Raw genomic sequence first — 12,876 nt, 5'->3', positions numbered from 1 at the left:
GGTGCTCCAGCGTGTCTGCCTGACCTGCCAATTGTTGCCTGGAGTTGCGAGAGGGAGGGTGCTGTTTGGCATGTCGGCGCCATAGGGACCCCTCCCCCCTCCCCCCCCCCTGTTTGCCGGACAGAGACCTTTGGTTTGGAGTTTTCAGGATGTGCTTCATACCTGGCTCTTGAGGTTGTGTTGTTGGATATGTTACGTGTTCGTGTGGACGAGGTGTACGGGCTCCAGCTCCTGACGACTTACCAAGCACTAGTGAAGTTTAACTCCCCAGCGTGTACAAGGAGTTCGTAGCCCGCTATGATGGACGAACATTGACCCTCCCTGGGGACTGCAGTACAGTCGCCATTTCCGACCGCTGTTGCTCTGTTACCTATGTGGCATTGCATAGCGTGCCTTCAAGTTTTCGGAGGCCCTGCTTCGGTGATACTTTGGCCAATATGGTACAGTGGTATCCCTCAGTATGAACTCTTTCGGCAGGTCGGATGGGGTGTCCTGTGGTACACGGACTCTCGCCTTGAGATTCAAGTCCCCGGTTCCCTCCACGGTTACCTTGCTGGGATACACTCTGCAGGCATTCTATGCAGGGCAGCCCCGCTCCTGTTTTCGTTGTGGCCTTGAGGGAAACCTGGCAGCCGCTTGCACTGGGGTCGCTGCTGTACCTGTTAATCTGTTCCGGGAAGAAGATGTTCCCCTGTTGGTGGCGCAGGACCTGTCTCCTTGTGATGGAGTGGGTGGGGAGGTTCCCCTGCCACCTGCTGACCCAGTGCTGGTTCTGAGTTCCTCGGCTGCTGGCCCGGTATGTGTGGATGGTGGTGAGCACAACGAGGTGGTGGTGTGTGCAGTTCCGCCCCCGCAGTCTGTGCCTTCGCTTCCGACGGCTTCTGCACCTGTTTCTGCCTCTGCGCCTCTGTCGCCTTCGATGTCCCTCAGGCTCCCTCACCTGTGTTGATCCCTTTCCCTCCTCTGGCCACGCCTGTTCTTTCTTCTGTCTCCTCTGTGGATGGCAGTCTCGTTCTCCGTGTCATTGAGGCTGACATTCTGCGGGGTCTTGCTCCCCCGGTTGTGGAGCAGCCTGTCGCCGGCTCTTCTTGGGTGCCTCCTGCAGGGGGTGACAGCTCCGATGGCCAACGACCTGTCCCCAAGCGTTCAGATACGAATATGAGTGCTTCGCCTCCTCGTATGTGGGCAGAGGAATGTGAGGATGCAGCATGTGTTGATATTCCTTCTGCGAGCTGTTCCTCTGTGGAGTGCGAGGATGGTACGTCTGGTGCTGGTGTGGTTCCGGTGGATGGTGTGGGCCCTGATGCGGCTCCTGCTGTAGGGGTGGGGGCCAGTGTGGCTCTTGATTCGAGTGCGTCGCCCGCGTCGGATAGTTCCGGTTCCTCGTGGGGAGTGGTTTTTCCTTGCAAGGTTGAAGGTGCGCGTGGCGACCTGGTGGTGGTGCTAAAGAAAACTGCTCGGTCTGAGGGTTCAGTGCCCCCTCCCCTGTCTCCTGTTTCGGCGACGGCGGTTTTGCCGCCCCTCATGTCTACAGTCATTTCTTCTGTGTCTCCTGCTTTGTCGGAGGCGGTGTTGCCGTAACGGCAGCCTCCGCCCGCTGTTCCGGTATCTCCTGCTTCCACGGCGGCGGTGTTCCTGCCTCACCTGACTAGTTCTTCGTCTTCAGTGTCCTCTGGTTGGAGGCGGTCGCTTCCGCTGGATTTGGTGGTCCCTGAGTATATGACGTACTCAGGGGAGCCTTGTGCGGGACCGTTCCCCTACCGAACAGGAGTATTTGATATGGGAGGCTTATAAGCGGAAGTATCCATCATGAAAGTTCCCTGAGAAATATCCTCCTAAATGATTACTGTGTGTTGTGGTGTTGCTTGCGCATGGGTGCGTGGTTGTAGGGTGGGGTTGCATGTGTGTGTCTGGGTGGGGCAGGTTTTGTTTTCCGGTTACTGCGTGTTCCTGTTTTTTGTTCATGGGTTTGCTTGTGTGGGGTTTGCGTGTGTGTCTGTGTGTCCGTGTCTTTCTGTATATGTTCTGTGTGGTTGGGTGTGGTTTTATACTTCTGGCTCTGTGTGTCTTATGCGTGGCTGGTTGTACTGTTGTGTTGCTGTATTTGTGTGTTTGGTGTGGTGATAGTTTATATTATGTACTTTTGTCCTTATGGCCTTCTGGTCGTTTGCATGTGTCTTTTTGTACTTTTTGTACTTACAGTTCCCTGTGTGGTTCTGTTTTCTGTTATTAATGTTTTGTGTTTCTTGTACTGGTTATGTGTCCTGTTCTGGTTTTTGTTCTTTATTTTGTGCCCGTGTAGGGGTTTATTGTATGCTTTGCACCATGTGTATTTCACTTTTGGTTCTTGGGTTTAGGTTCTTTTCATGTTGTATTACTGTATTCTGCGTATCAAGTATATACCTCTTGTTTTGATTTTTATGTGGTTTTCTGTATGTACATTGTGGTTTCTTTTATAAGTAAAAAACATGTGGCTGCTATCGCGGGGCATATAATGCTTGGCAGTATTAATGAGGGTGCCCAACTGCTAGATACCTTTTTCGACCAGAAGAGTGGCAGTATTGATTGCTTCAGGGTGGTTACTGCAAGATTCAGGGACTCCAAAAGCTGTTCTAAGGTCGTTGGTCGCTTGACAACCCAGGAGATAGTAAAGTAGTGGCTTTTCTGTGATTGTTTGGTAGAAGATGCATTCCCAATCTCTGGGTTCACTAATTTCCCAGTTGCATCTGTAACCTAGATGTGATCTTTATAACTGAACTGCCATTTCCTTGTGGATTCCTTTCGTGATATTTAACCTGTCTGCCTTGGTGGCCTGAGGATACCATATTGCCTAGTTCGAACCTTCTGCTACACTCTGGTGTAGATGGGCTTTGATGAAGTGTGCAAGGTTTTTGGTGATGGTGTTTTTTATGTAATCCAGGCTGGGTTGGATTCTTTTGTGGATCACTAGATGACGAGTTACCAATCTAGCAGTTTCATCGACTTTTTAATTGAATGGGATTCCATCATGGGATGGGATCCAGTTCAGAGTTATGTTGAGTCCTTTGCCTTTAGCTACTGCTCCCAGATACAAAATTGTGGTAATTATTTCCACGATGTCTTTCCACTGTTTTTGTTTCCAAATATTTGAAGTGCAGCGTTTGAGTCTGTATGTATGATTGCGTTTTTAGTGTTTCGTGCAATTACATATGCGAATGCCTGTTGTGAGGCAAACAGCTCAGTTTGTGTTGATGATACTAGTCCTCCCAGTCTCTAATAGGCCGGTGCGCTGTCCGCGCAAAGAGCAGCTCCTGCACTCGAATATTCTGTGTCCACCGATCCGTCTGTGAAGATGAGAGTGGCTCTTGCTATTGCAATGCCGCTCATTTGCTTTTCTATGATGCACCTTAGGACTGTTGGATCGTAGGCAGAGTTTTTATTTGGAAGACCTTTTATTACTATTTTGAAGGTAGGCTCCTCCCACAGTGGGGAACAAGTGTAGTTTGGGTGTTGATGATCACCTCCTCTATCAAGTAACATGCCTTTCAATTGTAGTCTGTTTAGGATTTCTCCCGCCCTGGCAGCCCAAGAATTTTCCATTGTTTTGTCAAGGACAACACAAAGGCCTGTCGTACTGTTACTGGATTAGAGGAAATAATTATCTTAATGATAATCGTAGTCGTTCTTTGATATATTCATTATTTAAGAAAGGGCAAATCCGTTTTGTCTCAGAGTTTCAAGTCTGGATTGTTTTGGGCTACTTCAAGCATTTTCCACTGTTGTTGTGATAGGCTTGTGAGTGCAGGTGCTGCATAGTCGATCACTGATATGACTGCCTGTGTATAACATAGTATGTGCGAAGGAGCTGTATTGAGCCCGTAATTGAGTTCGGTTATTCGTGATAACCTTGTTACTGGGACATTTGGGTTAAAGTTTTAAATGGAGGTGGGGTTTCTTCCTTTTTCCCTGTTTCTTTTCGCTTCTGTGTTAGTGCACTGTTTTAGTCTTGTTTTAATAACATTATGTTAGTGGCGGATATAGATGTACAGTGTTCACTAGTGTGTCCCATTCTTCTACTTCTTTTCTAAACATTGTAGTCGCTGTATATTTGGCATCTAATGCAGCTGCTCTTGTTGGATTAAAGTTGGGTGTGATGCGCAGGGCTGCAGTTGCTTCACATTCCAGTAAGAAATGCAATAGTGGCGTCTCTGCATCTGTTTCACATATATGACACTCTTTAACTATTGGGGTTTATTACCTCCCAGCAGCACTTGTAACCAAGTCTGAGTCTGTGTATGGCTACTGCAATGGCTCTGGATATATTTTTGCCAGGCTTGAAAGAGTAGTACCCAGTGGCTTGTTCGTACCATATTGCAGAGGCTCCTCCTTTCGCTACTTTGGCTCTGTGGCGACTTTTGATAGTTTGGAGTATTTTCTTCTTGAGTTGTTCCTAAATCTGTGAAAAACTTGGAGGCATTTTAACCTGTATAACAGGTAAATCAGTGGCCGTTTTTGCTAGTGAGTCTGCCTTTTCATCACCATCTATGCCAATATGACCTTGCATCCAATTTAGGGTGACTGACAGTCCAAGATTGTGTGCTTCTTTTTTCCATATGTAAGATTTCTGTGATGAGTTATATATTAGCTCAGTGCTGGCTGGATAACAATGCCTGGGGCTAAGATTTAGAGTCGGTATGAATGATGACATCATGTAAATTATTCTCAGTTGCATAATTTATGGCCTCCTTCAGGGTGGTATAATTCTGTTTGCAATGTTGAGTACCCACTATTAATGCTCCAATAAGCTTCATGGTTGTTAGCGTAAACTGCTGCCCCAGCAGAATCTCTTTCTTGACCAACTGATCCATCTGTGAAGATGTGAGTGGTTGCCGGTCTTGAGATGGTTTCCATTTTTTGTTCTATGACTGCTTTGAGCCTCTGCGAGTCACATGCTGATTTTTTAACTGGCATTCCTTCAATGATTATCTTTAGACTCAATTCTTCCCATGGAGGAGGCGGCCGAAAGTGTTGATATGGTCTATCTTCTCCTTTGTTTTTAAGGGTCCACTTCAAGTTCACTTTCTCTAGAAACTTGACCAGATTATCCGTTCATGCACTTGTTCTATATTGAAGGTTTCTGTCAATCAATTTGTGTATGATGTCTTTGATTGACAGTTTTTCCGGTGGCTACAAATATTTTTGCTGTTATGGTGGATATTCTTTGTTTGATCCTGTTTTCTAAGGTTGGTAAGCTGGTTTTCATTCTGAGATTCTTTCTAAGGGTCAACATAGGTGCTCCCAGCATTGTTCTGTTGATATCATTTTGTAACACTTCCGGTATCTCCCATTGATTATCACTGAGGGATGTAAGAGCAGGAGCAGCAAAGTCAATGAGTGACCTAACTGCTTGAACGTATTACATTGTGAGTACTGGTAAAGATGCACCATCTCCAAGACTTGTCAGAGAGCGCAAAGCTGAGTTTCTGACTCTACAACGTTGCCAAAGATATTCACTTGCTTGGGTGACTTTAAACTGGCTATGTCTTATGACTCTAGGGTATTGAAAAGCGGCAACCACTCAGTTTCTTGTTCTTGAATTGCGAATGTGATATCTTGAGTTCTCATTTTAAAGGCCATTGTTTTGCTTTTACTGCTGTTTATTTTCACTGCTATGCATTCCGAGTCCCTGCTGATAATGTCTAGGCCTTTTTGTGCATGGTTTCTGGTGCCTTTGCCATTGATAATGACCACAAAGTCGTCTGCATAGTTTAGCAGTTTGGCTTTTGGTAACTTGTGTTTCATGAATTGTTCCATGAGACAGTTGAAGAGGAAGGGAGTTAGTATTCTTACTTGAGAAGTTCCATTTTCCAGCCTCTTTGAGAAGGAAGCTGTTCCTTGGAATTTGACTTTAGCTTCTCTGCTAGGCAGACTTCCTTTACCAAAGGCAAGAACGTGTCCATTGATTTACTTATCCACCAGGCAGCACAGTGTAGCTGGATCATTGGCTAGCTCGAAGGCTTTTTCTAGGTCTAGAAAAATAAGGATTCCGGGTTTGTCATTGATATAATCCAGGAGGGAGGTAAGGCATTCTGTGGTTCTCACACCTTTTCTATAAGCAAACATATTTTGGTGTTGTGGATTGGCCTTCCATTCAATTCGATTAAGCGCCATTCTTTCCGCAGTTTTAGCTAGACAGCTTGTTAATGAGATAGGTCTTTGATTTCCTGGGACTTTGGGTTTCAGAATTGAAACTATAATTACACTATTCCAAGAGAGTGGCCAAGTTCTTGTCACCTATATTCTGTTGATGAGGTTTAAGAAGGCATCTTCAACCTTTTCTCGAAGCTTGGCCAGCATACTGTAAGTGATTTTGTCCTCACCTGGAGCTGTATTTCAAGTTTTCTTTGTGTCTCCTATGAGTTCTTTCAGCTTGAAAAGTTGGTCTAGTTGAAGAGAGGGTGTTGTTTTAGATTCAGCTAAAACAACATCCTCTTTTCAACTAGACCAACCTTTTAATCTGAAAGAACTGAGAAGAACTGAAGAGAGGAAGGTATAGACAAATACATAAGGTAAGAGAGTGAGATGAGAGGTGAGGAGCAGGTAAAAGAAAAAGATAAGAATACGACGAAAGGAACACCTTACGTCTTATTCTTAGAATAGGATAAAAGGCATTCATCCCCTCTAAAGAATTCGGTGAATGTAAGAATGAGAAAGTAAGAATAAGAGGAAGATAAGAATAATAAAATGGGTAAGACTAAGAGACACGGGTAAAGCTTAAGTCAGATCACGTTTGTTAAGAAGGTTGGATCATTTAAGTATGTACTGTGATAGGGAAGAATCAACAGCAACAAAGCCAGGACTGAGATTCATGTGGGGTAGGTTGTCTATCAGAGCCGACTCGAAAATACGGCGTCTGTGAAGTGTAGAGGTAGGAAAGATTCTTTAAGAAGACCAATCTATAGGATGATTAGAGACCATAACATGACAGAGGAGAGCATTTATTTTCTCTGCAGACTCTGCAGAACACTTTTTTTACGTTTCTTAACTATTTCATTCCGCGTAGGGCCAATTTCGACAAAGTATTGGAGAGGACAAGACGAATAGGAAAGAGCGCATTATCGACATGATAATGGTCCAGGACGGACCGCAACGTCGCCGTTTCTTCATTTTCTGATGTGTGGTTTTGGTCATCATGTTTTCAGCCAAGTTATTGTGGCTCATCGTCTGCATACAATTAAATGACTGGCCAACATGTCATGTTGTTACAGAGCGATGGTCTGGTGGTGCTTGCCACCACCAGACAAAAAAACGTGCTTCAGACTAAATGGGAATATCCTTAGACAATTAATTCCTAATTTTCTAACTCTCTCTTAGCTTACATCAATAACGTGTACATGTCAATAACACAACTCGGAACTCTTTAGAAACGATTATACAAGTTACATACAACTTCCTTTAGATTACATCTCAGCCTCTGCATACTCGTATTATCCCTAAATAAGATTACATAGGCCTTGCTAGATTTGCAAATTGTATTAAATATTAATAAATAAATTCTCCTTTGCAAATTATCAAAAGAATTCAAAATATTGTAGAATATATTTATATCAACTAAGAGAATTGCCAAGCCTGCTAATGTTATGTACGGCTTTCTGTCGTTAATTACTCTACTTCACAATTGAGTAATTGAGGCAAAATTCCTAAGCACATTTAGTAGTATGCATATGCAAAATACTAGATGTGCTTGTTACCTCAATTCCACGTTTAATTAATCACCAGCACTTTAGTATGCAATTTTTTTTATTTTTTATAAATATATACACAAAATCTTACATTCTTATATAGTTACTAGGACTCTTAGCGTTTCGGGCAGGTCCTTAATTTTAATTTTCCCTGGAATACGACCCGACAAATCGTTTAACTACCAGGTACCCATTCACTGCTGGGTGAAAAGAGGCGTACAACTAGGGATTGGCGCCGAGTCAATCCACCCCTGCCCAATTGCTTGTGAAGCGCCGGACGAGTGTCATATCACAGCGTCACTGGGACTGGCAAATTAATATTTCCATTACCACTAGTGGTATCCTACTCTATATGAATAACTCATTATAGTTCAAATTAGTTTAAGGAATAGGTTGCTCAATAAACATATGTGTATGCTATATCGTATTGGAACTTGAACGATTTAGTACTTCAGAAATACTGGGCGAGTAAAGGTCTTCTGGCTCATATTAAACACCTGTTGGCCAACAACCACCTCGTGCTGGCCAACAACCACCTCGTGCTGGCCAACAACCACCTCGTGCTGGCCAACAACCACCTCGTGCTGGCCAACAACCACCTCGTGCTGGCCAACAACCACCTCGTGCTGGCCAACAACCACCTCGTGCTGGCCAACAACCACCTCGTGCTGGCCAACAACCACCTCGTGCTGGCCAACAACCATCTCGTGCTGGCCAACAACCACCTCGTGCTGGCCAACAACCACCTCGTGCTGGCCAACAACCACCTCGTGCTGGCCAACAACCACCTCGTGCTGGCCAACAACCATCTCGTGCTGGCCAACAACCACCTCGTGCTGGCCAACAACCACCTCGTGCTGGCCAACAACCACCTCGTGCTGGCCAACAACCACCTCGTGCTGGCCAACAACCATCTCGTGCTGGCCAACAACCACCTCGTGCTGGCCAACAACCACCTCGTGCTGGCCAACAACCACCTTGTGCTGGCCTACAACCACCTTGTGCTGGCCAACAACCACCTCGTGCTGGCCAACAACCACCTCGTGCTGGCCAACAACCACCTCGTGCTGGCCAACAACCACCTTGTGCTGGCCAACAACCACCTTGTGCTGGCCAACAACCACCTTGTGCTGGCCAACAACCACCTCGTGCTGGCCAACAACCACCTCGTGCTGGCCAACAACCACCTCGTGCTGGCCAACAACCACCTCGTGCTGGCCAACAACCATCTCGTGCTGGCCAACAACCATCTCGTGCTAGCCAACAACAACCTCGTGCTGGCCAACAACCACCTCGTGCTGGCCAACAACCACCTCGTGCTGGCCAACAACCACCTCGTGCTGGCCAACAACCATCTCGTGCTGGCCAACAACCATCTCGTGTTAGCCAACAACCACCTCGTGCTGGCCAACAACCACCTCGTGCTGGCCAACAACCACCTCGTGCTGGCCAACAACCACCTCGTGCTGGCCAACAACCACCTCGTGCTGGCCAACAACAACCTCGTGCTGGCCAACAACCACCTCGTGCTGGCCAACAACCACCTCGTGCTGGCCAACAACCACCTCGTGCTGGCCAACAACCATCTCGTGCTGGCCAACAACCATCTCGTGTTAGCCAACAACCACCTCGTGCTGGCCAACAACCACCTCGTGCTGGCCAACAACCACCTCGTGCTGGCCAACAACCACCTCGTGCTGGCCAACAACCACCTCGTGCTGGCCAACAACCACCTCGTGCTGGCCAACAACCACCTCGTGCTGGCCAACAACCATCTCGTGCTAGCCAACAACCACCTTGTGCTGGCCAACAACCATCTCGTGCTGGCCAACAACCATCTCGTGCTAGCCAACAACAACCTCGTGCTGGCCAACAACCACCTCGTGCTGGCCAACAACCATCTCGTGCTAGCCAACAACAACCTCGTGCTGGCCAACAACCACCTCGTGCTGGCCAACAACCATCTCGTGCTGGCCAACAACCATCTCGTGCTGGCCAACAACCATCTCGTGCTAGCCAACAACCACCTCGTGCTGGCCAACAACCACCTCGTGCTGGCCAACAACCACCTCGTGCTGGCCAACAACCACCTCGTGCTGGCCAACAACCATCTCGTGCTGGCCAACAACCACCTCGTGCTGGCCAACAACCATCTCGTGCTGGCCAACAACCACCTCGTGCTGGCCAACAACCATCTCGTGTTAGCCAACAACCATCACGTACTGATTCATGAAGAATAAACAAATATATTGTCAATAACATCACCGATAGTTTGTAACTCATTATTAGGCTCGAAGGATTTCTCACGCGTGATGAGAAGACAACATAGACCTACCGGCTCAGGCGAGGACCAAGCGAAGACCTTGATGTTGTTCTGGCCAGTGATGTCCGCCGCTCCCAGGAAGGCCAGCACGCCAGGCACCTCCTGCAAGATAAAGGTACACTGGTCATCTGACGAGGAGGTGCAGCCTCCTCCACGGTGACCTGCTCACCAGAGGCCCCGGTGACCTGCTCACCAGAGGGCCCCGGTGATCTGCTCACCAGAGGGCCCCGGTGACCTACTCACCAGAGGGCCCCGTGACCTGCTCACCAGAGGGCCCCGGTGACCTACTCACCAGAGGGCCCCGGTGACCTGCTCACCAGAGGGCCCCGGTGATCTGCTCACCAGAGGGCCCCGGTGACCTGCTCACCAGAGGGCCCCGGTGACCTGCTCACCAGAGGGCTCACCAATGCCCCGGAGTGTCCTTCTTACCACTAGTACAAAACACTTACCAGAGCCGCAGAAGCGTCGATACTGACGATACGAGCGTTGGCTTCAGTGGAGGTGACGAACATACCGACTGCCTCTCCAGGCTGTGTGGGAACAGTGGACACGTACTCGGCTTCCCCTGGCGGACCAGACACCAACTTGTTACTTAATGACTCCACTCTGTAAATTGTCTCAAAACTAATTAATAGATAAACCCTTCACCCTACAAACACACATTTACACACAGAAAGGCGGGGTCCAAGAGTTCATAGCTCGATTCTGCAGGCACAAATAATAAATAGTAAATACACGGAAACAAAACTCTGAGGACTCATAACAAATGCAATGTTTCCCCAGGACCACACTGAAATATAGAAAGAGAGAGGGAAGGCAGGGTAGGAGGCGGAGTGGCCCGATCGGTGAGAAAGGAATGCAGTTTCGAGGAGATGGTTATCCCAGGCTGCGCGGGGGTCAGAGACTACATTACAGGCACTGTGACGATGGGAGGACCAAGAGTAGTAGTCGTAGTGATATATAACCCCCTACTAAATAACAGAAGACCCAGGCAAGAGTATGACAGAAATAACATAGCAGTTAATGTAATTGAGAAGGCAGCCTCTGTCGCCTATAGAAATTGATCTCGTGTGCTTATCATGGAAGATTTCAATAACATTATGATAAACTGCGAAAACAAAGAACTGCATGGAGATGAAGAAACGTGGGGAGATAAGCTATTGGATGTGGCAGCAAGAACCTTTTTAAGCCAGCATGTTAGAGGATGTTGGAAATAACGAACAGTTTATTCTCCTTTAGCTACTAATATTAACATTTACTAACATAACTAATACGTAGAATTAACATAATTAATGTTTCTATAGTAAGGCAATATTTTGCCAGATCCTTTCTAGTCCTCATGTCGCTGGGAGGCAGCGTCAAGCTGAAACTTGAAATCCTCCACGTTTTGTTGGAAATATTATCGAATCCAGTTAATTGCTTTTTCTTTCTAAGTATTATTTTTTATGAAAGAGTATAATTATATCGCGTACCTTTGCGTACTGAACCCGATCATTTAATCAGATTAATTACATCAGTAAATATTACTGCGACGTAAAATAAATACACGTCGACCCTTCTCGTTTAATGAGTGTTAATTAAACCTAGTGCCTTGCGAGAAGAGGTATTATGATTATATATATTTATCTGTGACATCAGTACTTGTCATGGTTCCTTACTTCCCTAATTAATTACCAGTAAATAAAATACTTTAAGCTCGAGATCACTTTGAGGTGTTCTGCGCATGCGTATCCGAGCAAGGGGAAAGGAGGAGGGCGTCACTCTGCCATACGCACTCACAGGCTTGCACCGTGGACGCCATTACAGAGAGAACAACGTGGTCAAGCAAGCAATACTAAAATGCTTTTAATTCTCGTGTCTAGTTTATATTTATCCCGTAATCGGACCTACTGCATCAGCGAACGTCAGGGACCATCAACTACTCCCACAATAAGCAGACACGATATCGGCGAGCGTAATAAGTATATCAGTTCCTACGTCAGTTTTTTTAGTGTACGCACATAAATTAACGTGTAGGTTGCTCGTCGTCATATAGCAGGAAGACCACAAAAACCACGTTAGTTTTATCTCGTATTTATTTATTCCCGCTTTTTATAATGAATAATGGAATAATTTATTAGCCTAGGCATTTTCTACAATTTTATTGTGATTCCAGCGTGAATTGTGAGGACAAGCCGAGATAATCTTCCCCTCCTTGCCGTTACACAACCAATTGGGCTGGACGGGGGAGCGGTCTCGCTTCATGCAGGTCGGCGTTCAATCCCCAACCGTCCAAGTAGTTGGCACCATTCCTTCCCCGCCGTCCTACCCCAAATCCTTATCCTGATCCCTTCCCCAGTGCTATATAGTCGAAATGGCTTGGCAATTTCCCCTGCTAATTCCCTTCCCCCTTCCCCTCCATGTGGTTTCCATTGTCCTGTGTTCTCAACAATAACATTGGCAACGAGATTACGTCTTCGAGTATTTGAGCTGTGAAATGAACGTTGTGAAGTCTTCTTTACAGCTAAGCCCTCATACTAATTTTTCGTAGATACTTTAGTCACATTCTTTATTTATTTATTTCCATGATTTATTACTTATACATGTGCTATTCATTTCTAATGCATGTATATAATATTTCAATGTGTAATTAGACAAATTTACATTAATTCATTGTCTAACTATTTACTTCAGCATAGAACCAGCGCTGAAATAATACTAGGGATATATTTATCTTTTAGTATGTAACCCTCCAGATTTATGTGTTAAGTCTACTCTTTAATTTCTTGTAACTACAGTTCATTTAGTGCTCTTAATATTCTACTGATTTAATCTAGGTCCATAGGACACTGG

General features: G+C 46.1%; 1 protein-coding gene across 1 annotated transcript in view; it reads right to left on the bottom strand.

Annotated features, from left to right (window-relative positions):
- The window catches only part of LOC138354749 (xanthine dehydrogenase/oxidase-like), a 171,556-nt gene that overhangs the window by 70,566 nt on the left and 88,114 nt on the right, over positions 1–12,876 (bottom strand). The window contains exons 15-16 of the mRNA XM_069309237.1: positions 10,494–10,609; positions 10,057–10,146 (exon numbers count right to left, since the gene is read on the bottom strand). Of these exons, the coding sequence (XP_069165338.1) occupies positions 10,057–10,146; positions 10,494–10,609 (206 nt within the window). The remainder of the gene's footprint in view (positions 1–10,056; positions 10,147–10,493; positions 10,610–12,876) is intronic.

This window comes from Procambarus clarkii, chromosome 64 (genome assembly GCF_040958095.1).
Source record: "Procambarus clarkii isolate CNS0578487 chromosome 64, FALCON_Pclarkii_2.0, whole genome shotgun sequence".
Lineage (NCBI taxonomy): Eukaryota > Metazoa > Arthropoda > Malacostraca > Decapoda > Cambaridae > Procambarus > Procambarus clarkii.
Note: the sequence above shows the minus strand (reverse complement) of the source record. Positions and strands in the feature narration are given on the sequence as shown.